Here is a 26912-nt window from a genome sequence, read left to right on the forward strand (position 1 = left end):
TTTGTTTTTTTTAAATTTTTTTTTTCACTTAGCGTGTTTTTTTTTTTTTTTTTTTTTTTTTTTTTGACAAATTCTTAAAATGGAATTCCAGGGTCAAAGGCTGTATGCATTTTTAAGACTTTTGATCTATATCACCATACAGCCAGAAAGATTGTACTAATTTATGCTCCCACCAGCAGTGGATCAGAGTTCCTCAAATGGAAGTCTTCAGGGCATAGTCCTCTGTGTCCGCATAAGGTGGAAGTCTGTATGGTGAAGCTACAGTCCCTTTTCCATAGATTCGTGGCAGCATCTCTAATTAATGTGTCCATTCTTAATGCTTTCCCATCTGTATTTCTCTGCATGCAGAGATTGAAAAATACCATCAACAGCTAAGTGCTGATAGATGGTTCAGAGTCCAGCAATGTCCTACTTTCCTTCGTGTCCACTTTAGAGTGAAAATAAGTTAACTTTGACATTTTTAGCAGTCGCAGATTTAAAACAAACTGGAAATAGAATCCAGGCCCAGTTCTAAAAAGGACACGTGAACTCTCCAGCGTGCCTACAAGACCTGTTGGAAGGGCGAGAAAACAAAGCAACTCACAACATTTCCAGTGAATGCACTTCCATCAGAACGTGCTATTGATGGGCTGCCCCTTTAAGCACAGTTTGCCTTCACTGAGTTTGAATATACCTTTTGGGATTCAAAATAATTTTGCAACAGTGGATACAGACCTTCTTTATGTGTTATTGGTCTGGGAACAGCAACAGATTAAAAAAAATATTACCAGGTCAAATAACAGCTGTTATTATTAAGTTCAGCTTTTATTATCAATTTTGCCAGTAGATTCCGGCAGTGAAAAAAAAAAGTCTGCTTCTGAGCTTTTTACTAATCAGTACTCTCATTTTGCTAATATTCTAACGACTGTCAATTTACTTCAGTGCCGCCATTTGCAGAATTTTCCAATTAGCAGCAAACCTGTTCCACCTTCTCCTGTAATTACTGAGGACTCAGTTCAGATCAGCTGTGGCCAGACAGCATATGATGTAGTTGCCAAAATCTGTGCAATGTTGTTTTTAACCTTTGCATGTGCTGGCACAGTTTTAACATCTCTGTTTATAGGCAGGAGGCTTCTGCCGTAGTGGCATGTGTCAAAATATCAAAATTATTTTTAATAAACACACAATGACTATGAAAACACAAATAGGAGCATATTTGGGTTTTGGATCAATTTAATGTCTGCTTCAGATTCAGTAGCATCCCCCACTCTCCCCTTTCTTTTTTTTTTTTTCCTTAATCAAGAGACTTTTGATAAGGAACAATTGAGAATTGCTGAATTGTATCAATTTCAACCCATTTCCTTTCCTAGTTAAAAAAAAAAAAATTATTAAAGAGTCTGACAATTTAGAATGGGGGGGGTCCTAATGATCATTTATCATAAACCTCTCATTTTTATAAATGAGGAAACTAAGGCTTAGAATGGAGGAAGGACTTACCTAAGGTCACACAGCTACTTACGTGCACATCTGGGACTAGAACCCAGGTCTTCTGCCTCCAGTCCAAGGTTTGTTCCACTACAGCATACATTTTCCCCCTTCTCCTGGTGGCTTCTAAATATGGCAGAAGACAGAAGGGAAGCCTCACCCAGATCCCTTGTTTCATAGAATGCCTTGCTAGCAAGATCAAAGCCAATCAAACTCTCTGAAAGCCGCCTAAACAGCTGACATTGCAGTAATAACAATAGTGCAGCAATAACTATTATTGCTACATGAAAAAAATATATTTAATAATAAGCTCATTGATTTTTAACAACATATCTGTGTTGCCTAATTGATGGGAAGTTGTATGTTTGTGTAGCCGATGGGCGTTATGAATTAAATATGGCCGTCTTTCCTTGAGGGGTTCATGTCAATGCACGAAAGACGGAAGATCTACATTTCCCCCAAGCAAAATAGTCCCCTTGTACCAAAGCAGGGAAGGCTGAAATGTGAACAAAAATAAAAACCATCCATCACTGTTTATTAAGTGCTGCTACTTGAAGGTAAAAGGGATATTGAACTGTTTTTAAATTGGAAGGAATGTAGCTGGACAAAATATTGATGGTAATATTAGCTAGGTGACAAATTTTATTCTTTTGTCCACATTCATCAAAGGAGCAATTTGGAGTGAATTATTCTCTCCATGCCCATAAACCAATTTTTCTTCCCTTTTTATTTTTTAAGCACACATGTTTATTAAGGAACATGGCATAGGAAGGATGCTATCTTCTGGTTCAAGTTGTCCAAGCCTTGCTGCATGAGTCAAAGGCTCCACAATTGCTTTAGACCAGGCCATGCATTGATCTTCAAGGTGCTTATATTAATATTAAATTTTATATGTGCTTAAAGATTGAGGCAGACTTAGTCTGTTCCCACAATTTAAAAGAAAAGGGGTGGGTCAGATTTGATTTCATTTTAGCTGTGGTTTTCAAGTGGAAGTTCTGAAGCATTTATTTATTTTTCCAAATTTATAGTGTGCCCCTTCAGTCCAGTGTTCACTGGCTGCTATTCAATGAAAACATCCAAGTTTCTATGGCAAAATGGGCTGAGGCAGGGAAATGAAAATTGAAAATGTCGGCTGACAATGGGGAGAATTTCAATAAAAATTTAGTTTGAAGTTTCGTTCGCTTCAACTCTGTTCGACTTCAAGTTATTTTTGTTTTTGTGAGGCCATATAATCTCTGAGATGTTTCATGAAAATCTTACAGGCAGTCCATTGTACTCAGTGATAGAGAGGGATTGCTGGATTTAAGACTCAATCCAATCCTCAATGTTGGTCTATATGCCTACTGTGTGTCCAGAGCTGGCCTGGAGGTTGGCATCCCTAACTTCTTCATTTGGATTTCTGGAATCGAGCCTCTTTCATCCTCAAATGTGCAGGTAGCCAAAATGACAGTCTCTTTACTTCTGACAGATCTCATCATCCCAACCAAAGTCAGTCATTGAGCATCAGAAAGAAGTTTGTTTGCAAGTACATTTATAAACCTAAAAATCCCTTGGATGAGGCTGCTGTCAAGCTGAGTGGATTTTCTTGGATGTCATTGACTTCCATAGCTATCTCTTTCTCAACTAAATGAGGACACTTTTAAGGAAGCTGGCTGGAGTTAATTAATCAGTCGATCAATCAACAAGATTTTAATGAGTCCCTGCAAGGCACTAAGCAGTGGTAACATTTATGTAGCACTTTACGGTTGCCAACGCACTTTCCCACGTATTGTCTTATAGATAGATATTCTTATAGGTAGATATGAGTGAGGCTTAGAGAGGTTCAGTGACTTCCCTAAAGTCACACAGCCATGAAGTAACGAGGTCTACTTCAGATCTTCCAGAACTGTTTTTCCTACACTACTTGAGACAGTGCAGGTGACCATAAGATGACCAGCCAGCTTCCTTAAAAGTGTCCTCATTTAGTTATAAAGGAGATAGCTAAGTCCCAAATGAGCAGTACAGTCAAGAAGTATACCTGATCCTGGATGAGCCTTGGAGATGTAACCTGAATAAAACCGGAAGTCCATGTGTCCCTGCCACAACATGATGTCACGCCCAAACATTTCAGCAGCTGAAAGTAATTGAAAGCAGTTCTAGTTTTTCTCTGCATTTTTCATAGAACATTGAAGTAATTATAGAAAATTCACTTCATAAGATATTGCCTCATTATTTTGTTCTCCATTCAGCTCCCGCATCAGCCACCGTAAAGTCTATAACCCTCATTCTCCATTGTTCTTCCCCAGTTCTCACCCTTACTTTTTCCCGTCTGTTTTTTCCCGTCTCTCGTGTGTAAACCTTAGCCCTTTCTACCACAATTCCACCATTTTCCCACTGATATCCTGATCTGAGCTAGGCCTGCGAGGTCAGTGGTAGGGAAGTGGGTGTGTGGAGAACAAGACTGTGAAGACTCAATCAGGATCAACATTACCTTCCTCGTGTGTGTTTAGACGTCCCAAGGAGGTAGTCATTGTGGACCAAAGGATCCTGACTTACAAGGCAGATGGCATTTGTGTGTACTCTGAAAGAGGAATAGAACTTAGAAGACTTTTTAAAGCACACATGCTTATTAAGGAAGATTTCAAAAGTGGAGAAGAAAAAAAAAACTACCCAATAGGAAGAAATGAAGGCACATAGTGAAAAAATCTTGAAATAGAGAAGCTCCTTGCCTTAAAAACAGAAAAAGCCCACAATAAAAAGCCTCGTCGAGTGTCTGCTCTCAATAAACATCGTACTAAGTGCTCTAAGTCACCATAGACCCTGATAAAATATTTTCAGAAGGGAAAAATTTGCGCTGATTACTTCTCTCTCTAACAGGAGTTGGATTAGGACAGTGTGTTTTAAACAGCCAAATGCAGAGCCAGGAATCCCTGTTCACATCCCATCTCCACCATCTGGTAGCTGCATGACCTTGTGCAAGTTCCTTAATTTGGGTTTCCTCGTCTGTGTAAAATAGGGACATTGATGTGATAATATCTCACAGGACAGTTGCAAATATTTAAATGAATCAACATGAGCAGATCGCTGCTCAACACTCAAGAAGCATTAGTTGTATTCTTCACTATTATTAGTTGTAATATTACTTTCCATTGAAATCTGTCTGCGTAGTTCTTTTTGAACTGATTATAATAATATAATACAACTCCTGGCTATTGAGTGTGGAGATAGAGGCACCTCACTACGTCAGCAGTTAATACATGAGATTTTGTTTAATCCTTGAGAGCATTCTGCATGGTAGGGCCCTCCTGCGTAGCAAGGAGGGACTCTTTCCCAGTCTGTCTGTAGTTTGGCCAAACCTGGTCCACTTCCTGGTAGAAAGGGGTATCCTCTAGTTCCTTTCTCCACTCCATCTCCCTGTTTTTTTTTTTCATTTAAAAATCATTTTATTATTAATATCATTATCCCATGTAGCCTAGTGCCTGTCATGTATAAGGAATGTTGGTAAATACTCCATTTGAAGCTTCTTTGTACACATTTCCACTGTTAAATAAACTCTGAATTCACATAAAAAGCTGAACTTAATAACTCATATTTCCTTCTCTTGTAACGGACACATATTGGTAAAATATAAATATTCTTGGGCTCAGGCTTTGTTCTAAGGTCAGTAATTGATCACATGGTACAGCTATTGACAATAAAACCAAGAAAGTGTCAGCTGGTGTCCTGGCATGAACTAGTGCTGAGGTGAAAGCAGAAAATTCACATTTGGTTTCTGGGCCAAGGTGGGGCAGGAATGATGGTGGGGAGAAGAGGGCAGGGAATGAGTCAGATGGGCGCAGGTGAAAGATCTGCATGGGTTCTCTTGCTGTCTCTTGTAGCTAACCCAGATAAGTCTTAAGTTTATGAAGACCAGGTTTCTGAGAGGTTCTTCTCTTCCTGCAGTATGTGGAAATCTAGCATGTGCACCTGAGATGCTAGCAGTCTAAAGAGAACGGGTACATGTCTCAGGAGTCCACACTAGCTGTACTTTTAATTTTTTCAGTATGAATTTCGGGAGAAAAAAATTTGCGCTGATTACTTCTCTCTCTAACAGGAGTTGGACAGTGTGTTTTAAACAGCAAAATGCAGAGCCTGGATGCCCTGTTCCTGAAGAAAACTAAGGACAACCTAAAGAAAAACTTTTACTCTTGCAAGATTTTAATTTATTCCTTTTCTCTTTTAATTAGGGGAAACCCATTTCTAACAGATTCTGAAACTTTTGGCTACCTTTGTGTGGTGGATAGGATAGGAGACAAGCCTTGTTCCTTATTTGATGGACTTTTTTTTTTTTTTAATATATATGTTTCTATTTTCATCAAGTGGGAGTAAATACATTCTGGGCTTTTCCTGAGGCAATGTAGGCCAGCTTTTATTCACGACAGGGCTTTCTTATTAGAGTTACGTAATCCTTGTAGAAGAGTAGGGGATTTCTCAGAGAAGATTTTTTAAAAAATGCAATACTTGATACACTTTAATTATTTCTGCACTATAATAACAATACCATATAAACCCACACTGTTTAGGACTTCAGTTCCAGTTGAGTACATTTTAGCCTGATATGTACAAATAAGAGTGTTCTAAGGCCATAGCCAAGCCAATCATAGGACTCTTCTGCCATCCTCTCCCTTGTCCCCCCCCGCCCCCCGCCTTCTAACACTCAGAGAGAAGGTCCTATGAGGTTGAATGTGCACCAGGAACTCCAGCAGGAGTTGCCCACCCTAGCAGAAAGGACCACATTATTTGGTGGTTTTAGGTTCTCTTGTGTTTTCAAGTTTCTATAGTGACAGAAGTTCTCTCTAGAGAGGACATTTCCTATTGGTCCTTGTAGGAGCCAGGGTTCTCCAGAGAGAAAGGACCAATAGGAAATATATATACATCATATATATGATATATAGTATACATGATGTATATATAATACATAATATACATATGATAGTTATTATATATAAATATATATGATATCTGGATATATATAATACATGATAGCTAGATATATATGAGATAAGGAATTGGCTTATTGTGGGGTGGGGTGGGAGCTGGCAAGTCTGAAATTCATAAGACAGGCCAGCAGGCTAGAAACCCTGGCAGAAGTCGATGCTCCAATTTTGAGGCAGAATTTTTTTTTTTCTCCAGGAAACCTCAGTTTTTGCTCTTGAGGCCTTCAACTGATTGGATGAGACACACCCACATTATCAAGGGTAATCCCTCTATTTAGAGTCAACCAATTTGTAGATGTACCTTCAGTGTAACACCTAGATTAGTGTTGGATTAAGTAACTGGGTGCTAGAACCCAGCCATGTTGACAAAAAACTAATGATCAAAATCCTGAAACTCTCTTTCATCTACGGAATCCTTGGACTTCTGAATCCTCTTGCTGGCCCAGAAAAGATCATGCGGACGTCTTCCTTCATTCAGGGGGATAATCTGATCTGTTGGAGGTCCTTTGCTCAGACCTTCAGGGCAGTGTGGTAATTTAAATTGCCTCAGAGGTGATGAATAGAACTCTCGAATGTACTTTCAAAGTCTTGCTGAGAAATAAATCAACTCCTGTTTGTGTTGAATGGTAGTAAAATCTCTTAGGAAAGAGCCCGAAAATGTGGAGAGGACTTATGCTTCTGGGAGTTTTTATGCCTGGACTTTGACAAAGTGAAACATATGGAGGAATCAATGAGTGTCATAGAGATGGGATCAATATGCAGACTTTCTGACTAAATGGACACCCTCAATACAGCACACTCTGAGTCAGAGAAGGTGAGGCATAGAGACAAAGATACATCCACATTGTGAAAGTGTAAAACCGATGTCCAGCTCACAGAGGCAAGAGTCTTCACCTTTCTGAGCTATTTCCTAAGAGACTGGATCATCATCTTATCTAAGCAATAGTTTATTATTTCTTAACCAACTTGGGAAAATTATTAGAAAGGTGGGGGTGAGGGGAGACACATCCCAGGCCTGACACAATGTCTCCAAAATACCCTCTTTTCCCAGTGAAAGTCGGGGAGCCAGCCTGCCTTGGATTCAGGGCCAGAGAATACACAGAAACCCTCGACTTCTCATCCAGGCCACCATATGGCGAGAGCAATGAGATCCCCCTCCCATGTTGTATTGTGGTCCACTGGTACCTGGGGACACAGAGTCCTCACCTGGTGGTCTTGCTTCATGGTAGAAGGACTCATAGTTCTCTAGTTCTCTTAAGCCCTTTGAGCTGACCATGTGTTTGAGGCAAGACTCTTTAGAATACCTATTGGGACAGGGGGACTGAGGGATAGCAAAGAAATAGACAAAGGGAGCATATCAAGGAATTAGCTGGTACCTGCACATATCAGCTGCACTTCAGCAAGATTTATAACCAGAATCTGTGAATTTCCAAACCCAAATATAGTGATAGTCACATTTGACCTTTAAAAAGCATTCCCCACAGGGGCTATAAGGGCTTTGCAAAAAAATCTTCCTTTCTATCATGAAAACGAAAAGCTGCACGCTTTCTCCTTTGCCCCAGGTCGACTGTGAAGGGATTTGAGGCCCCACAGCCCATCGTGACTCACAGGCAGCTGCTCTGACCTGAAGTTTGCACAGACCTCCAAAGAAGACCGTCCAGAGGCTCAGCTGCCCAGTGATTAGGCCCCAAAGAGTGATTCTGTGTTCCTGGCAATTGACACACACACATGCGCAGGCACACATTCACGAATGCACTGCACAAAAGCAGGTGAAGTGCATTCACGAGGATAGGCTGAAGTGATGTGATGGTGGGTTGGGGGGTGACATATACACTCAGGAATTAGAGAAACGAAGGCTGACAAATGATAACTTCCTCAGAGCCCCCTCTGCAAGGTTTCAGGTGCTCTGTTGACAGTTTGCCGTATGTCTGCATGATACACTCACTGTAAGGCACCTCAGGTTCGTGGTGGAACCCAAGATTCTTGACCATTGCCCCATTTTTGTCCTCACAAGTCACACTGATGACTCCTCTCAGCTCCTTCTGTGCACCCCGGGTTTTCTGAAGTTCTCAGGACTATTTAGGGATAAAATATATCACAAATATAACTCTTCAAAATTGCAGGAGTTACAAGGGAAAAGATATGTCAGAATTTCCAAAAAAAAGGAGAAGAATATTCTCAGGACAGGTGAAAATACCACCAGGCCCCTGAGTGTAGTGCCCTGCTCGGTTGTGTAATCCCAACAATAGGAAAATGACCAGGGTACAGAGCTGCTGGGGAGCTGTGAGAACAGGACTGGCTTTGGAAACCCCTGTTAAGATCGTCTCCGCAGGGCCAAAGCAGGTGTTTCCAAAGTACCCAGAAACAGGTCTGGGAAAAGGCTCAGTCCTCTGTTAAAGAGTGAATTCTTTATTTTCTGTGCATCTGGTGTGTTTTCGGACACCAGTGGGTACAATTGTAGCTATATAGGCACTTCCAGGGGAAACTTGCTGCTCTGATATTTAGCATGGGTGTTAAAGGTGCAGAAATAGCTAGACTTGCAATGTCTTGTGCCAAATCATATATTTGCAAGAATCAAAATTCAGGTTTAGACATCTGATTACCAAACCACAGAACTTCAGGATTAGTCATGCTAATGAAAGCCATTTGGCCCTGTTTTCTCTGCGAACAAAGCTATCTGTGTTGGTTCATTTAATCTAGCTTATATCTGGCAATTATTGATATTAAATTGATTTAGTGTTTCCAAAGATGTTTCAGACACCAAACACAAAACTCCCAGTTTATTTTACAGCTGAATACAGAACATGAATTCCTTCCTGATGTAATCAGCTTTTCGTTTAACCCCTAAAGTGTAAGCATTGATCCTTCCCTAACTTGGTGACTTAATTACCAACCATCGCGCCCTCCTTCCGTGTAATTTATTTTCTGGAAATAAACAGAACCCTGTGGGTGGAGGGTCACTTGCCTAAGCTCTGGGGAGGATCACTTTTACTGAGTAGGAAGACAATTGCTAAGTGTGTCGTGGTTACTTACCAGAGGCTGAATCTACGGTAGGAACATTAATGATATCTGCTATTTCACAAGAAAGTTCTAAAAGGTGTTTTAAGTTGTTTCCCAAAGCACCTAGGTAATTCTCCCATCATCTCTCAGAGGCATTACCCAATTTTACAGGGAAGATATGTGAGGGAACTTGTACGAGGGATGACAGTAGGCAAGTGAGACTCAGAGAGGTGAAAATATTGTCAGTAATATAAACTGTAATTGAACATGAGTGCCTGCCTCTTAAGTTTTATCCTCTAGGTCACACTGCCTCCTACATTACATTATCAGTATTAACATAACCATGGGAGATTAATTTTATAGATCACATGAAAAGCAGATGACATTTATCTTCACTTTTCAATGCATCATCTCATTAGGAGAAGCATAAACATTCAGCCCAGGTTAAAAGAGTTAAGAACAAAATTAGGCCGGGCGCGGTGGCTCAAGCCTGTAATCCCAGCACTTTGGGAGGCCGAGACGGGCGGATCACGAGGTCAGGAGATCGAGACCATCCTGGCTAACACGGTGAAACCCCGTCTCTACTAAAAAATACAAAAAACTAGCCGGGCGAGGTGGCGGGCGTCTGTAGTCCCAGCTACTCGGGAGGCTGAGGCAGGAGAATGGCGTAAAGCTGGGAGGCGGAGCTTGCAGTGAGCTGAGATCCGGCCACTGCACTCCAGCCTGGGCGACAGAGCGAGACTCCGTCTCAAAAGAAAAAAAAAAAAAAAGAACAAAATTAATCTGCTAACTGCTTTATTATAAAAAAAAATCAAAGTCAATCAGCCTTTATCTACCAAAAAAGGCTTTGTTATTATTGTATTGGGTTAGAAAATTTTCCTAACAGAATAATAAACTTCCAGATGAGGACAAACTGTGAAAAACCATGAGCTGGCCCTCACTAGGCCTGTTGGTTGAATTACATCAAACTTGAATAAAAAAGTTCTCCTGTGCCCACGACCTTGGCTAACAAAGCAGGGAGATGGGAACACCTTTTGTTCAGTTTAGAACTTGTATTGCAAAACGAAAAACACAAAACGAAACTTGAAGCAGGCTTATCACTAGGAGTGATGAAATCTGCTTTTTACATAGACATATATATGTGTGTATGTTTACAAATAGAATCATTGCCTGGTTGTGTGTTCAGCATGATTTTGATGTGATCATCCTGGCAAGCTGAGAGATGGTAAAGAAAACAAAACAACCTGATTTTTCAGGTTCTGTCTTAATTCAAGGCACGGTTCTATCAGGAGGAATGGTGGAATTGTAGCTTCAATTTGGGTTGAATGAGGAGCTCATAAATTCTGACTCATGTATGAAACTAGATGATTTCCTTGTCATGGTGTTGGGCCACAGGCCTCTCTGGGCCATTTCTGGGAGTGGTTATGCTGCCTATGGGCTTGCCAGGGAGAGCCTGATGTCAGATCCCTGCACAGACTGGCCTTTCTCCCAGCGCGGCTGGAGTGACTCCGCTGTGCGCCTTCCCGAGGGACCTGTGGCTGTCTCTTTCCCATGCTTCCGGACCCCTTCCTGCTGCTCACTTGAGTCCTGGCAACTCCCTGAGAAAGCAGAACAGGCTCTGTGGCCTCTGAGTAAAGGGCTGAGATGTTTTACTTCCAGGTCAGCTGCTGATTCTCCAAGGGATGCATTTTTTTTTTCCTTTAGTAGTTGTATTCCATTATTCACTGTGTAGGGAGAAATCAAAAACCCAACTCTAAACTCCAGGGTCAGGAAGAATCGTGTCAGTAAAATGGTCTCTGGCTTTTGCAGATTATTGGATACTGAGCATGTCAATTAGGCCTTTCCCCACCACTGATGTGAAAACATTTGTCATTTATTTAATTCTCTGCCTCATTCCAAAAAGAGCTTGAGAAAGTTCATTTGGTTTATCAGCACTCCTTTCAAAGGCAGTAGAAGATGAGAGAGCCAATGACACTGAAAGTTTCAACTTTTGGGGACTAGATGCAACTTTTATATGTTTTGTGTTACCCTGCCTTTTATGATATATATGGATGTGGGTGTGTTGACTTACTGATATCTGTTCTGGCAGAGGAAATGGGTGCCTGAACTATTTTAAAGTTTAGGATCTATGTAGATATCTAAAAGCCCCACATTCTTTTCCTCAAGAAAGGTTTTCTTATTTGACTCATCCTTATTATATGATCTTAAGTGAATGTACTGTGTAGAAACACATTTCTACCGCACCAGGCTTTGAGAATCAATCTCATTTGATGAAGGGTAGGAATAAGTACCTAAAATAAATGCTAATTTTTAGAAATTATCCAGATTTATAAAACATAGTGTAACATAAAACCAGGTTTTTGTGTTTTGTTTTGTTTTAAAGAAAAAAGCAAAAAACAGCCTCATCAATTTGGAAGTTATTTGGAAAGCTGAAGTTTGGGCTGGGCTCAGTCCAGCACTTTTGAAACTTCAATATAAATTCAGGTTCTGGTTTTCAGCAAAGTGGGGCTGATTTGTGGGAGTCCCATGAATCTGCCCCATTTACATTGAGCCTTTCGTTGAACCTGAGTGAGAAATCCTAGTGACTCCAAATGGGATGGGAGATTTCATGCCTAGCCTCCATTTTTGAAATAAGATGGCTCAATTTCACCTTGTTCTAAGAATCCAGCATATTTCTGAGCAACAGTGTAATATGGCATGGAAGGAAAGATTAGAAATTCCAGGTACACAGAAGCAGTGCCCAGGGGCTGTGCCTGTTCTCAATGGGCGCATCCTGGGGTCTGGTGTAGGCTCTGGTTCTCCCGTGAGACTTTTCGTTTGAGCAGCAATTTTTTAAAGAGAAAATGGAAGAAGAGATTCTGGACATCTACTTAGGAGCAAAGTAAAAATTAATTACGTAGTGTCCTCTGCAAGATGACCAGAGTCAGCACAAAATGCAGTGGTGTTACAGAGAATAACGAAACGTGAAACCGATAGCATTCTCTTGTGGTATATTTAAAAAAAAAGATTTCATTTTTGGTACTAAGATGTGGAAACCTTCAAAAAGTTGATAATTCCCATAGAATTAATAGAGGCTTTAGGATCAATAAAGTTCGAATCACAAAAGGAACAAATAACTGATTACTGATTCCTGGAACATTGTATAGATATAGGGGTTGGGTAGAGCTTAGACCGATGTGATCATTGTCTACTTTATTGACTATACTCTGGCATATTATTAGCCTTATCTGAATGCCTTTTGTATCAAATTCTTGACCTGATTTTTGTCCCAGTTTCTCTTTTATATCATCTAGGTTTAGTTCTTCTTTAAGGAAAAAATAAAGTTAAAAAAAATTCTAATGAAAGCCGGCTGACTCTACTATGAGTAATATAAGAAAATCTGTTTTGCTTAGGGAATGACAGAGTATTGAAATACCTGGTTTTATATTTTTATGTGGGTTTGGCAAATGTGGTCTGAAAGTGGCTAATATGATACCTGACCCAGTGTTATTAGCTAATGATAATTCCACATGTACCAACTGCTACCTGTTAGCCTACAGGTGCTTTCTTTTTTCCTTTTTTTGGCACAAAGGTGTATGCACTGTGAATGTGGATCTTCATGGTTGAAGTGGCGGCAAGCCGCCATAGTTTTCAGATAAAATTGAGCCTAGCTGTAATTACTGTCTCGGTTTCTCTATTTCAGTCATCCTTCTTCCCAACTTACTGCCCCCCTGCCCTGCTGACCAACTTTTAGGTAGCACATAAAAAGTACAATACATCACTCAGAATTTGCAAACTGGGGAGAGAGCAAAGATAGGCAAGAAAGAAGGAGGCAGAGAGACTGAATCACAAGAATAAACTAGAAGTGAAGTGAATGGAGGAAAATCCTCCTGCCAAAATAAAATTAGAGAAATTTTCGGAATGTGTATATTAGGTGAAAAAAAAAAAAAATCCATTAGCTAAAGTGCAGCTTTGTTAACTAACTGCTTTATACCTTATTGCTTAAATGCCACCAAATTTCTCTTTCTCCCTCACAGCTGATTAGAAATTACTCAAAAGCTGACTAACTCTGCATGGGTCACAATCGCTTTCTCTCTGCCTGCTCTCCCGAGTACATAGTTTGAAATTGGGTAGGCAAAGCTGAAGAAAATAGCCAAACAAAACACAACCCCAAACACAAAACCTCTTGCTTGTCAATAGGTGGGACTTGCTTGAAGGACCTGCCTAGCTCTTTCTGACTCAATTCTGCTCCAGTCTCAGGCCAGTGCTTTATGGAGGAAGTGGCGAAAGTCACCATTTCACCCTGTGAGTTTAACCATTAAGCGTTTTCTTGCTTTATAAAAACAGACGCGCATGTGCTCCTGACTACAGGGAAACCAGGCCTCCTATTATAACCACTCAAAACGGGATATGAGGAATCGGAAAGAAAAGCACAATAGTTTCAAATGACTTTCTTGAAAGGTGAGGACATTATTAAAGATTTTCATGACCCTTTGTGTATTCTTTTGAGAGAAAATAATTTTGGCCTCTTATTAGTCTTATTATTCCAGTTGTTGTCATGTTCCTTCCGAGAAACTACTAGAAACACAGAAAGCTCTTTTTCGTTGAGGCTTAAAAAAAATTCCTGAACCATTTAATCTCTCTCTTTTTTTTTTTTCTTTGAGACAGAGTCTCGCTCTGTCGCCCAGGCTGGAGTGCAGTGGCGTGATCTCGGCTCACTGCAAGCGCCGCCTCCCGGGTTTATGCCATTCTCCTGCCTCAGCCTCCCGAGTAGCTGGGACTACAGGCGCCCGCCACCTCGCCCGGCTAGTTTTTTGTATTTTTTTTAGTAGAGACGGGGTTTCACCGTGTTCGCCAAGGATGGTCTCGATCTCCTGACCTCGTGATCCGCCCGTCTCGGCCTCCCAAAGTGCTGGGATTACAGGCTTGAGCCACCGCGCCCGGCCCCATTTAATCTCTTTAGATGGGTACTGATGCAAAAGCTATGGTTTGGCTTACAAAAACTCTCCGAAAGTGTTATGTTTCCAAACTACCCAAGTAATAACATTGCTTAACTCTGAAAAACTGTGACAGCCTTTTCCAGGTGCTTTCAAAGTATTTTTTGCACTTGAGTTAGTTGTTGCAATAGATAGCCCCAGGAGGTAGCTGTCCTGGGTTCTCCTTCCAGATAAGGAGAAGAGAAGACAGCTCACACAAACGTCTTTCAGGGAAGAAGCAGAAACAGTGCCCCTGGCATCTGCTCCCAGCTTTGGTCAACAGCCTCCAAGGTGCTGGTGTACTTTTCAACTTTCTTAACTCCCAAGCTAGCTTATCTTGTAGCTTTGTTTATTTAAAAAAAAATTCTTTTTTTTTTTTTTGGCTGCCTGGTATTGAGAAGGTGTGTTTAGTATGGTAATGAGCCTGGGAAAATGGTTTCCATTCTCCAGAAGTTTCTATTTATAGACTCACTATAAAAAACTGAATTAATAGAAAGCTAGGCACATTTCAAGTGGCTTCATCTTTTTGACTTAACAGTCTTTTGGCCACTGATAGCATAGGGATTTAGCTGAGTGGAAGGACCAGGGAGCTCTCTCTTTGCCCTAAAATTATATTTCTCCTCTCTTTGAAGGTTGACTGACTTCTTGCCAGAACATGCATTTCCCACTTTCTTCCTGGAGTCTTCCTCAACTTGCATGACCACTAAGCTTCCCTTGCCCTTCCAGATTTCCACCCTGCTCTGAATTTTCTAAGGAGTCACCTACCCAAACCTTGGGCTTTCCTGATCCTGGTTTACTTTTGGGAGTCAAAATGAAGCTTGATGCTTGGTTGGAAAACTCTATAGTTTTCACAGTGCACAGATGCATGCTTTTCTTTGAGACTCTCCAGCATTAAAGAGAGACCCTTCATTGTAATAATTACCGAATGGATACAGTCCTAATGGAACTTAATTGTTTCCACTAGATGGATCTCGGGTGTTTTTGGCAGCCAAAATGAAAATGATTCCAAATACCATCAAAGGAGCTTATAAGCACCCAGCATGCACAGAGTGTTTTGATATACAGTGGAGTGTTAATATCATTATCTCTCCTAATACAACATACGGTTACTTTAATCCTTTCCCGCCTCTGTGATCTTGGAAGATCCGACAGATAGAAGGCAAAGAATAAAACATTATATACAAGGAGACAAAGGGAGAATTAGTCCCCATCCTCCGGATATGATTTTTTTTTGATTGTTTGAATGTTGGCTTCAAATATGTACCTTTATCAATACTGACTTCTGTATCTTCCATGCTAGTTTGAGTTTGTATGCGACATCAAACATACCTTTTCACACATGTTCTTTCCAGATTTTTTTTAACACTTACTTAGCAGTTTATAGAAGGAAGTGAATGATCTCCTCAAGCTGCTTACAAATTAAAAAAAAATCTGTGCTTATTAATTATGCAGGATTAGTCTAATTATAATTCAGCAAATTAATTAGCGACAGAAGGTGTTCTGAAACATTGGAGTACATTTGCATGTTAAATGGAGAGGCTAGTCTGTAATATATGTAAATTTATGCATGGCTTCATAGTTTAATTTAAAAATTTGCAGCTGCATATGGTATGGGAGCAGGTGAAAAGTCAGTTTTAGTTTAATGATGCTAACAAACATTGGATGGTGTCCTGTCTTAGCAAGAGAATGCACTCATATCTGCTAATCTATGAATCTGTCATAAGAATATAACGTTACATAGAGACACAATCTCAAGGTCATTGGAGAGTGAACCCATAGGTGCAATAGGTATAAAGCTGAAAACTGCAGAGAGAAAATGGTGCCAGGAGAAGCCCACACTCTGAACTTTGTCCGCCACTTTCTCCAATGTTGCATGTTGCGTCATTCCACCTTAGTTCAGGGAAAGTAATGCTCCAGCCTGAGTAAATAGGGGTGTCTTTTTGTCTCGCTGGTATCTGTTCTGGCAGGTGTGAAATAGTTGTCCAACCTTGATTCCCTTTCCAAATCTCCACATTTGCACTCCATTTCAATTTCCTGGAGTCGTGGGAAAGTTATTACCGAGTTATGAATTAACGGTAGGGTAGAGAGTTTTACACATTGGCCTCAACCATCTGGCAAAACAGTAAAACCAGCGGACCAGGCAGCAGCAAAGGGCTCTGGGTGTAATTGGTGTTCACTGCTCAGCCTAGCATAGATGAGCTCTGCCGGGAGGGCAGAGAATGGGAGGGGGAGGGGAAGGATGGGGAAGGCAGGATGGGGAAGGGGTGCTGAGGAAATGGGACGGTGAGGACCCATTAAGCTGATGGCTGACTAATAACTTCATTTCTCTCCTTCACCCGAGAGTCATGGTACTGGAAAGGGAAATAGATTTGTATTCTGATTCTGAAGTCTCACAGAAAGATCTTTTTTCTCCATCCGTAATATGATTCAGTTTTGCTGAGTTCTTTTTTCTTTTCTGGATGAGAAAACAGAGGAAAGGATAAGGGCAAAGAAGAGGACATGGGTTGTTTCTTTTTTAAAAAAGGAAAAGATGGAACCTTGTGCATTGCAGAGAGCCCTCCAAAGACATTTTATGAGAACAATTAGAATTACAAACATGCTCTTAGTGTGTGTTTCATTCCAATTCAAGCCCAAAGAGTTCGATTATTATTTTCATTAATGGTGTCAGATTTTATCTGAGTACAAAACAAGGACTTTTCCTTAGAGATTTTTTTCCCTGTGAGCCTCATGGTGTCGAGGAATAGAATTCAGGAGAATGAAGATGCGTCTGAATATAGAAGGGGGGAAAAAAAACCAAAACCACAAACACACAAAAACCTCCCAACATCTCACCCCAGGTTCTCAGAAACTGTAGTGTGTTACCAATCAGAAATAAGTGGAGAATCAAAGTAGCCCCTTGTTTTTGCACTTCAGCGGCCTTTTACAGTCAACTGCTTGCCATTTGGGGTATGGGAGACGTTCCCTTCAGAGGAAATCGTGAAATTCCTTTGAAATGAAGTCTATCGGTATGGAGTCAGGGAGTCAGATTTACGTAGTGGGGGAAGTAGCTCCTTCCTGATATCTAAATGAATGCAGCAGATTCTACTCGGGAGGCAGTGTGTTCAGTAATGAAGGAGCTCTTGCCAAACTGAAACGCTACTTCCAGGGACTTGAGCACGGACTAGAAAGTGACTCGATGGGGCCTGTTGCCAGTCAGAAGCCAGCATATTGTGTGGGTAGCTCTGAATTCTTTTGCTGGCCGGAGTTTACTGAAAGCAGGAATGACGACTCTCATCCACCACTTTTTGTGTTTTTGTGGTTCTTTTTTCCCTACTATCTGTGAGAGTGGATTAATTACATGTGTGTGTGTGTGTTTTTTTTTTCTTTTACTATCTGTTTCTTAAAAATTAAGGGAAGTTCTTCCAGTGGAGTAACATTAATATTGGAGAGATAAGCAGGGTAGAGAGGACCAGACTGAAATTTGCGGCAACTCCTTCTGGAATAATTTTGTTTGGAAAATTGTCTGGTTTAAAATGTGGTGGGGGAGAAAGGGGCAATACATGGGAAGGGATCATGAGTATGTGTAGCAAAAGGTGACGAAGCAGACTTTCTTTGTACCAGGCATTTACCCAAACACTTTGCATGAATAACTAGTCTTCCCTACTGGCCTTGAAAGGTGTTTTTTGTTTTGTTTTGAGATAAGAGTCTCACTCTGTAGCCCAGGCTGGAGTGTAGTGGCATGATTTTGGCTCACTACAACCTCCACCTCCCAGGTTCAAGTGATTCTCATGTCTCAGCCTCCCAAATCACTAGGATTACAGGTGGTGGGCACCACCACACCTGGCTCATTTTTGTATATTTAGTAGAGATTGGGTTTTACCATGTTGGCTAGGCTGGTCTCAAGCTCCTGATCTCAGGTGATCAGCCTGCCTTGGCCCCTGAAGTGCTAGGATTACAGATGTGAGCCACTGCCCCTGGCCATAAGGTCTTTAATTGTTACTGAAAGTCCCTAATTGTTACAGTACAAATTAAATCATCATCATCACCATTTTAGAAGCTGTGAAATCACGTGGGCTTGGTATGGACACCCCAATTAGCTGCCGCATATAAGACTGAAATTATCTGCTACCAAATGCATTAGCTTGTTGGTCTATTTAAAAATCTCCATCATGGAGATCCTGCTCTGTCCCTTGGGTAAGTGCTCCCAAAATTTAGCCTTGGTGACTTGATTCCCAAAAAATGTTTTCCAAGGTTTAATACAACTTCTTTCTTTCCACGTTCGATTTTCAGCTTTTTCCCTCCCATTGTCTTGATAGACAAATGGCCCTGAATCTTCCTCATGCACTTGAATAATCTTTTTTTTTTTCAAAAGGCTAAAGCTATTTGGGTTATGCCATCTTTGGACAATTTGGGTTCTTGAGAAGTTTTGTTTTCTGAATATCTGATAGATTTACTTATCTTTTCCTTTGTGTCCTCCAAAATAGTCACAGAACTTCTAGAGAGTGCACTCCCCATAGGAATGGTAGATATTTTATTCGTTTGCTTGTTTTGTTTTGCAACATGAAGGGCTGCACTCTCATTCCAGCGGAAGGGGAAGAAAATGACAGGATTCCCCCGTGTGGATCAGTAAGGCAGTTGTCCTGTGAAACAGTGTCACGTGGCAACATGTTCAGCCTTTTTTTTTCCCCCAAAGCTTGGCCAAGTTTTCACCAGACCAGCATTTTGCTAAGAGTCAGACAGACTGACTTCCACTCTTATTTTTTCTGCTTACTGTTTTGCCTTGGGCAAGTCATTTAACCTTTCTGAATCTTGTTTATCTCCACTGTAAGGTGGGGATGTTAATTTTCCTACTCCCAAAGTTGAGAAGATTACATGAAATCATGCCTGGCAATGAATATAGGCTATTATTAATTATAATTATTATTTCATCATAGTCTTTTAGGCAAGAGGAATTTGAGAAGTTGAGTGTAGTAGGAAATAAGAAAATTTATTGCTTAAAACGTTTCTGTAAAGTTAAATTTTTCAGATCTGAAATGGCCTTTTATTGAAATAATCTGGGTGAACAAACATTAATGGTAATAAGTCCCTGCCTTAGGAATGTCTGTGGAGATTAAAGATTCTATACCTCTTCTGTTCATGTGTTTATTTTTACAGTTTGAAGGGTTGTTTAACTAAATGGATTCGATAGAACATCAGCTTACAAAAATGAGTTTAAACTTCATTTCGTTTAAGCCTAAAGAAGCCAGTAGGTCAAAACTATTAAGTCATCTTTCCTTTCCATGAATCTTCTTGGGCTTTTGTGCCAGCCACCGGCCATCTTGCCAAGCAGATCTCAAATACTAAGCCAAGTGTTCTCAGATGCGTCATCACCAAGTTACTGTAGGGTATAACAAGAGCCCACTGGGAGCTTGACCTCCTGGAGTCTTTTCATTCTTGTGGACTTTAGTCAGAGTCTTCACAAGATCTTTAAAGCTTCAGGGCCCTTTGTAGCCTGGGCTGACACCTCAACAACCAATAGATGTATCCAACGTACTTATCTGCAGGCCAAGGCTGGGTCCCACTGCTAAACTTCACTTTCCCTAGGGCTGCCTGGGTGTAGACTCTGCTGGGGGATCTTGAGGGAGGAAGGAATGTTCTCTGTTGTTGAAAGGATCAAAGAAGATACTACAGTGAAGATCTAGATTACAACTAGAACATCATCGTTGAGATTTTCTCTGGTCTCAGATGGAAAGCAATCACTTGCGAGTTTTCCTACCATACAAAGCTGAGTGAGCTGCTATGAGGGCTGTTCTTAGAGTGAGAAAATGAAGTCATGGGTGTGGACACCCAGTAGGCTTCTCAGTCTGGTGTGAGAGCTTGGATTGCCTAATCCCCCAAAGGATGTAAACTTGTGGAGAGGATCCTGGAAGAAGAGAGGCAACTGCCCATTCCTTTCAAATGTGATTCTATGACCCAGCTATTCCTATATTGCATAGTTCTCAGAAATGGTATGAGAGTGTTTTAAGGGAAATGGGCTCTCTCCTTTTCAGAAGCGTGCACAAACAGTGAAACTCAATTGTATTTTAACTTATTGGGCTGAAAACAAGGAGGTTTAACAGCTAATCCAGACAAAAAGTGTCTTCTGCAAAATCAATGAACACATGTGGTTAAGTCCCTATGTGGTTTGTGAGGCCATTATCAACTGTATGTTTGACTCAGTCTTTAGTGACCTAGCCTGCTTATGTGACCATCATGGCAGAGAAAGAGAACTAGATACAGCATCCCCTCTCTTGGTCTTTGGAGAGTCTGGGGTGTTCTCATCTCTGTGGTGTATAAAATGTGGCCATATCATAGCAGAAGTTGTTTCCAGGGTAGGCAGAATTAGATTCTTTTTTAAGGGAGTAATGAACTAAGTTTTCAAAGTGAAAGGCATTTTGCATATTATTTTGTATACAGTGAAACTCTGTATAATGGTAGCTGTTGACTACTAAGTTCACATTCCTTCGATGTGAATTACCTTTTTTTTTTTTTTTTTTCTGATAGGGTCTCACTTTGTCGCCAGGCTGGAGTGCTGTGGCATGATCTTGGCTCACTGCACCCTCCATCTCCTGTGTTCAAGTGATTCTCCTGTCTCAGCTTCCTGAGTAGCTGGGACTACAGGTGCATGCCACCACGCCCAGCTGATTTTTGTATTTTTAGTAGAGACGGGGCTTCACCACGTTGTTAGGATGGTCTGGATCTCTTGACCTCAAGATACCCCCACCTCAGCCTCCCAAAGTGCTGGAATTACAGGAGTGAGCCACCGCGCCTGGCCTTATGGACTTTTTTTTATATTAAAATTTTTAAGGAGGGACTAGATCTTGTATTCCACTTTGGAGGTAAATTGAATGACTTATTCCATAAATCCCAGAGAAGTATTGTGCTGGGTTTTGTGATAGACCATTGGTGAGAATTCCAGAGTCTGTCAAGAATATTAAGTAGTTAACTTTCCTGTGATTTCAAGCCTCCTGTCCCCACCACGGAACCTTAACTCTGCACAGTACTTGTGCATCTACTTTGAGATAGGTGGGATGACGGAAGACGTGTGGAAGCCACCTACACACTTTTACTGTATTCCTGAATAGTACAGGACATTCCAGTATTTTAGAGATTGGAGAGGAGGGTATTCAGTAATAGATTCAGGGGTCTTCAGACTCATTTCAGAATCTGGGGACACATATTTGAATAGTTTGGTTGGGGGATCCTTGGGGCCAAGGACTTTGTTTGCCACTGTGCCTGAACTTTCTGGCATACAGAGCACAATACATATTGACCAAATGAGTAAATAAATGAATGCAGCAGAAATTTTCAATATTAAGCATTTAGTTCCATGTTTCCATATGTCTATCTTTGACCTACTGATTTCAACTTGGGACACTGCAGTCTCTTCAAGAAGCCAGGATCTCTCACTTTTTTTTTTTCTCCTGATTTATTCTTCCTGTTACATGTGTGTGTGTATGTGTGTGTGTGTGTGTGTGTGCCATTTTTAGATCATTTTAAAGTATTTGTTTTTAATAGGTTTATTGAGATATAACTTACGTACTACAAAGGGCACCCATTCAAAGTGTATAACGCGATGGTTTCTAGTGTATTCACCGAGCTGTGCAGCCATCTTCACAGTGTCATTGGTGCAGGAAACATGCAATACCACATGGAACTTGTTGCCACAAAGATCCAGGCTTCAGTCCTTGTGTTCACCACTTACAAGCTTGTGATCTTTGGCAAGTTTCTTAAATTCTTGAGGCCTTCGTTTTTCCCAGCCGTAGGATGATTCGTCACTCATGGGGTTGTTGTGAGAATGAAATACGGTATTGTGTATTGGGCAGAGAGTGGCTACTCAGCAGACTGTGACCTCCACTCTGAGACCCCTGTATCCTTCAGCTGCTGGACCGTGCAGGATGGCTAGAGGGGACGTAGGTGGCTCTGATCTGTGATATTCCTGAAGCACCCTCCCTGCCTCAGAAGCAGAGAGAAAGAGTCCTAAAGGGACAGTGCAACTCACCCAACAATCTGCCCATCAGCCTCAGGGCACTGCCCACTCAGGGCAAGGTGTCACCCTGGATGTCCTATTTCCAACCAGTCAGCTGTCCCCACTTACTTATATTTCACAGTTTTATCTCCGTGGGTTTGACCTACCTCTCAGAAACCCTCACTCCCACCTCTGCCACACCCACTCAGATTTCAATAAGTCGTGGTCTCTTGTTTTCAGTGGTTTCTTTCCCCACTCTAACCCTTTTTGGAAGGTTCTCAACTCTGTACATTTTTCTTTGCAGTCATAAAATATTACGGTTAGAAAGAACCCTAGAGATCCCATTCAACTCCTTTGTTAAGAGAGAACGAATGTGAGGTAACTTGGTCCCGTGGTCAGTTGGTTGCCACAGGTCAAGGCTAACCCTTGGGGCATTTCCAACGATCTGTGGAGTAAAGGAACGCTCTGGTCCATTCTCCTGCCCCACTGACCTAGGGACCAGATTGCTATCTGAAGGTTTGAGTTGATGCATTGATTCCTCTTTCGATCCTCTTCATCCCTAACACAAAGGTAAACCTGTGGTTGTTAGTGTTCGCTCTTAAGGAATGGATCAGAAGCTTTGTCGTGTGCAGCATGCTCCGTAGTTATGATATTTACGTCGTCAACATTGTTTGGAGAAAGTGGAAATAGACTTCATCCTGATGAGAATCTGCACATTTGGTCTGAATCTCATAATTTATTTGGGTTTCCCGTTTCTTAGTGGAGAGCACTGACATTTTCCAGGCAGCTCTGGCTTCGGAGGGATCTAGACCCAGGGGATTTGGAGAGAATTTGTTCCCTCTAAGTTACCCCGTGGCTAAATGGATGGTATGATTAGTGAAGGTTTTGTATCAAGACGCTGAGCATGGTGGATGGAGAGGGTGGAGGGCAGAGAACCAGAAGATACCAGTTAAAGGAAGAGAGAGAAAAAAAATGGAGATGTCAGTAAGCCCCAGAATTTCTTTTAATTAATATCTAGATCCATATATTTAAAAATCCAGGCCCTAATTTCTGGTGCAAGCCATTTAGAAGTAGCAATACCTTCTTTTAGAAGATATTATATAATGCAAGAGAACTTTCTTCCTCTTTCTGTCTTCTCTCACTCACCTCCCTCGTCCTCCTTCCACTTAACCTCCCCTCTCCTTCGTGAACCCAGTGCTAAGTCCTTAGAGTGCACGGGGCTGTGTAGGTTACAAACTCAACCCCCCAGACAAGCAAAAAGTCAAACTAGGTGTTTTCCATCCAAATCACTGTTAAGGGTCCTAATTTAAAATGAATAAAGCCTTTCAGCAGGCTCCACGGTTCCCTAAATCAATTTGATTTTATGTAAGCATTTATCTCTTTTGCACTTTTCCACCTACCACACCATTCATATAATAATGCCTTCATGAACATTAATGTTTTCACCAGATACATTTTGGAGCGGGGAGTGGGGGTAGTCTAACGCACAGAACGCATTACAAGGAGCCCAGTTGTGGCAAAACTTTCCAGAAATCAAGGGCTAAATGAGAAAAAGCACTCTATTTGGGTTTAGTAGGGGAAAAATGTAAATTGTAAATTGTGGCCGGGAGTGATTGAAGGCCAGTGTGGGGTGCAGTGGGGGCTATTGTTCAGAAACACACACGAGTGGGAAAAGGCAATATTTGCGTGCATTGTGAGTGTCCATGGCTGGCTCTGCTACGAGTGTATAAACGGAGGGGATCTTCACTCTTCAAGAAATAAAATGTTTGAATTCTGATCAATCTTTACTTAGATAAAAGCAGCTCTCCTTTCTAACGCACTCTGATGACCCGGGCAGAGATGCCACTGCCTTTCAGAAAGCAGCGGCAGGTTGTGAATTTGAGCACTGTGGTCGGATAGCCATGCACAACATTTTCTCTGCCTTATTCTTCCACAGATCTCTTCCATAAAGACCCCAACACCTCCGGGGCACAGGAAGCAAAGCCCAACCTCCCACCCACCCTATAAAAGATTGAAAGAGAGAAGTGAAAAGCAGATGTTATAAAATCATGAAAAAAATATTTAGCTGTTGCTTCCAAATTCACACTCAACCTTATTCATGGGAGCATGTGGCCAAATATTTCTAGCAAACAGAGTAAAAGAGCCTGAAATACAGAAAATACTCTGAAGAGCCAATTCCCCTTCTCCCCTCCTTTGTCGTTTACTGTTTATCTCCTCATCAGTTTTTTAAAGTGATAAATACATTTAATTGGAGAGCCATCTAATTCTTTTGTGTGATTGTTAAACAAAAAATAAAAATCAGAACGTCACAATGAGAACACTTCACCAACCATTGCTTTAGAATAGAATTTTTGGAAGCAGTGTTGATTTCTACTTATTTTTGTTTGTAAATCCTGAGGAAAATGTATATCTTTTCCTTTAAAGTTCTAATTCAAGGCATGGATGTGAGAGTTCTGAAGGGACTTTGGGACTGCGGTAAAATTTCGTTGTCATAGTAACAGAAAGGGAAATAGGCCTAGCTCACCTGGGACTTTAACACTGCAAAAGCTGGATTTTTTTTTTTTTTTTTAAGGAAAAGGACTCTGCAAGTGAAATAAATGAAAAACTTACTGTATTTTGAAACAAATTTTCAAACATTAACTAGGTGAATTGCTGGAAAGGCCACTTCTGCCACTTTTCTTGGTTAACGTAGTTGCCTGATGAAAGATGCCCAATTTTAAAATTGTACAGATAGGCTATTTAAGAGAGAATATTGGCTTCAAGAAATATGTCTGACAAATGCTAACCTCGGACTATGATTCTGTGCTTTCGTATTTCTCTGAATAATCTATACATGATCTGAGAGGGACATTCACACTTCTTATTAATCATAAAAACTCTGGCATATACCTGCACCGATGGACTTTCTCTTTGGAGGATAACATAGCATTTTCTGATTTTGTAAATATTGGTTGAATATATCAGGCCACCTTCACGTATGAGCATGAAGGTGTCTGGGGCCAGTGGAGAGCCACACAGACGAGACTCTCGCCCTGGGATTCTGGGGTCAGGTCCTGCCAATTTTAACCCTGGAGCAAGACTTTCTGTACAGCAGGGGTCACTGCTGCATTTGAAGCCTTTTAAAAATTTTTTTCCAAAATGAGTGCTGTAGAAACTCCGGGGGCCAGTGTACAAACCAAAGCCCACTTTGAGAGCCGCTTAACAATCCCCCACAGTGATGGGGAAGCGGGTGCTGGGCTTCAGATTGAAAACATCCAAATTTGCAAATTGCAGAGGGTCAGCAATGTTCCTTCACAGGCAGGGCAGGTTGAAATTCCCCAGATCTGAAATATAATCGCTTTCAACTCAAATCTAATGGAATGCAGCTATATTCTCCCTTAAAAAATGTTTACTGAAAAATGTAACACATTGCTTTCTCTTCACAGATTCTTTTTAAAATTTTTCCTCAAGTGCAATCAGAATTGTTTGAAAACAGCAGGAAACCCAAGGGACATGAGACGGTTTCAGGTAAGGGGCCTGCAGATCTTTCCTGTTAAATAAGTCATCCTGTTTTCTCTCTCCTTCTCACTCTTTTTATTTTCTTTTTCTTTAAAAATTATTATTCACTGCTGCTGCTAACAATACAAAAGATAATGGTAAACGATGACCCTCAGCCACTAGCGCCGAGAGTTTCTTCATCTTGTAGTGTTTAAGCTTTCTGCCCCCATTGCCAAAGCCCTACGGGGAGAGGCACCAACCGGTGCTGGAGACTTGATTTTCAGCCCTCGGGCTGCCCACTGCACACACAGCTGCCCACAGCAGGAACCGTGTTCTTGATATTCAGCCACCTTGGGATTTTTCAAAGCAGCTTCTCTGTATTTTCTGCAAGCAACAGCCCCTGTCTTCCCTTTTCCAGCGATTAACTATTCAGTGGTCTCTCTCTGAGCCTTCTGGAAGGCAGCAGCCCAAGCAGCATGGTCACTTTAAGATCTCAGCGTGACAACAAGACCCACGGGACGGTGACCCAGCTGCCTAGCAGTTAAATCTGCCACTGGTTTCATCACCCTTGCCACTGATGTACTGAAGAGACGAGCTAATAAAAACAGAGTGAGGCAAAGTGTATCAGGCTGGAGACGAAAGCAAGAGCAGCTCCTCTTGGCCCCCTTCCTTGAGCCTTGAAGGACCCGCATTTAATTCACCAAATGGCTTTCCTGCCACTCACACCCCGTGCTAGATATGTGGCACCTCCTCCTCCATAGAAAAATTAAAAACATGTTAAACAATAGTATGCAAGCTTGAGACTTCAAAAAATAAATCCTCACAGCAATGAGAGAGATGGGGAACCTTAGCCTCATGTTTCAGGTGAGGCAAGTGAGGTTCCGGAAGGTTGAATGACTTGCCCCTAATCACAGTAAGTAGGTGGTAAAGCCCGGAGCCAGGAGCTAGGAGGGTTTGTTTGATCAAACTCTTTCCAGCACACTATGGGCGTGCGACACATTGCAGCTGCTAGGTTTATGTTTTGCTGTTGTCTTATTGAAATTCTGAATCTTATATATATATAAATATAAAAAATACATACATGTAATACATAAA

General features: G+C 41.2%; 1 protein-coding gene across 1 annotated transcript in view; it reads left to right on the forward strand.

Moving 5' to 3' along the window:
• The window catches only part of EBF2 (EBF transcription factor 2), a 208962-nt gene that overhangs the window by 111650 nt on the left and 70400 nt on the right, over positions 1 to 26912 (forward strand). The window contains exon 7 of the mRNA XM_017885421.1: positions 25766 to 25847. Within this exon, the coding sequence (XP_017740910.1) occupies positions 25766 to 25847 (82 nt within the window). The remainder of the gene's footprint in view (positions 1 to 25765; positions 25848 to 26912) is intronic.

This window comes from Rhinopithecus bieti, unplaced genomic scaffold, assembly GCF_001698545.2.
Source record: "Rhinopithecus bieti isolate Rb0 unplaced genomic scaffold, ASM169854v2 scaffold_315, whole genome shotgun sequence".
In the NCBI taxonomy this organism is placed as follows: Eukaryota; Metazoa; Chordata; class Mammalia; order Primates; family Cercopithecidae; genus Rhinopithecus; species Rhinopithecus bieti.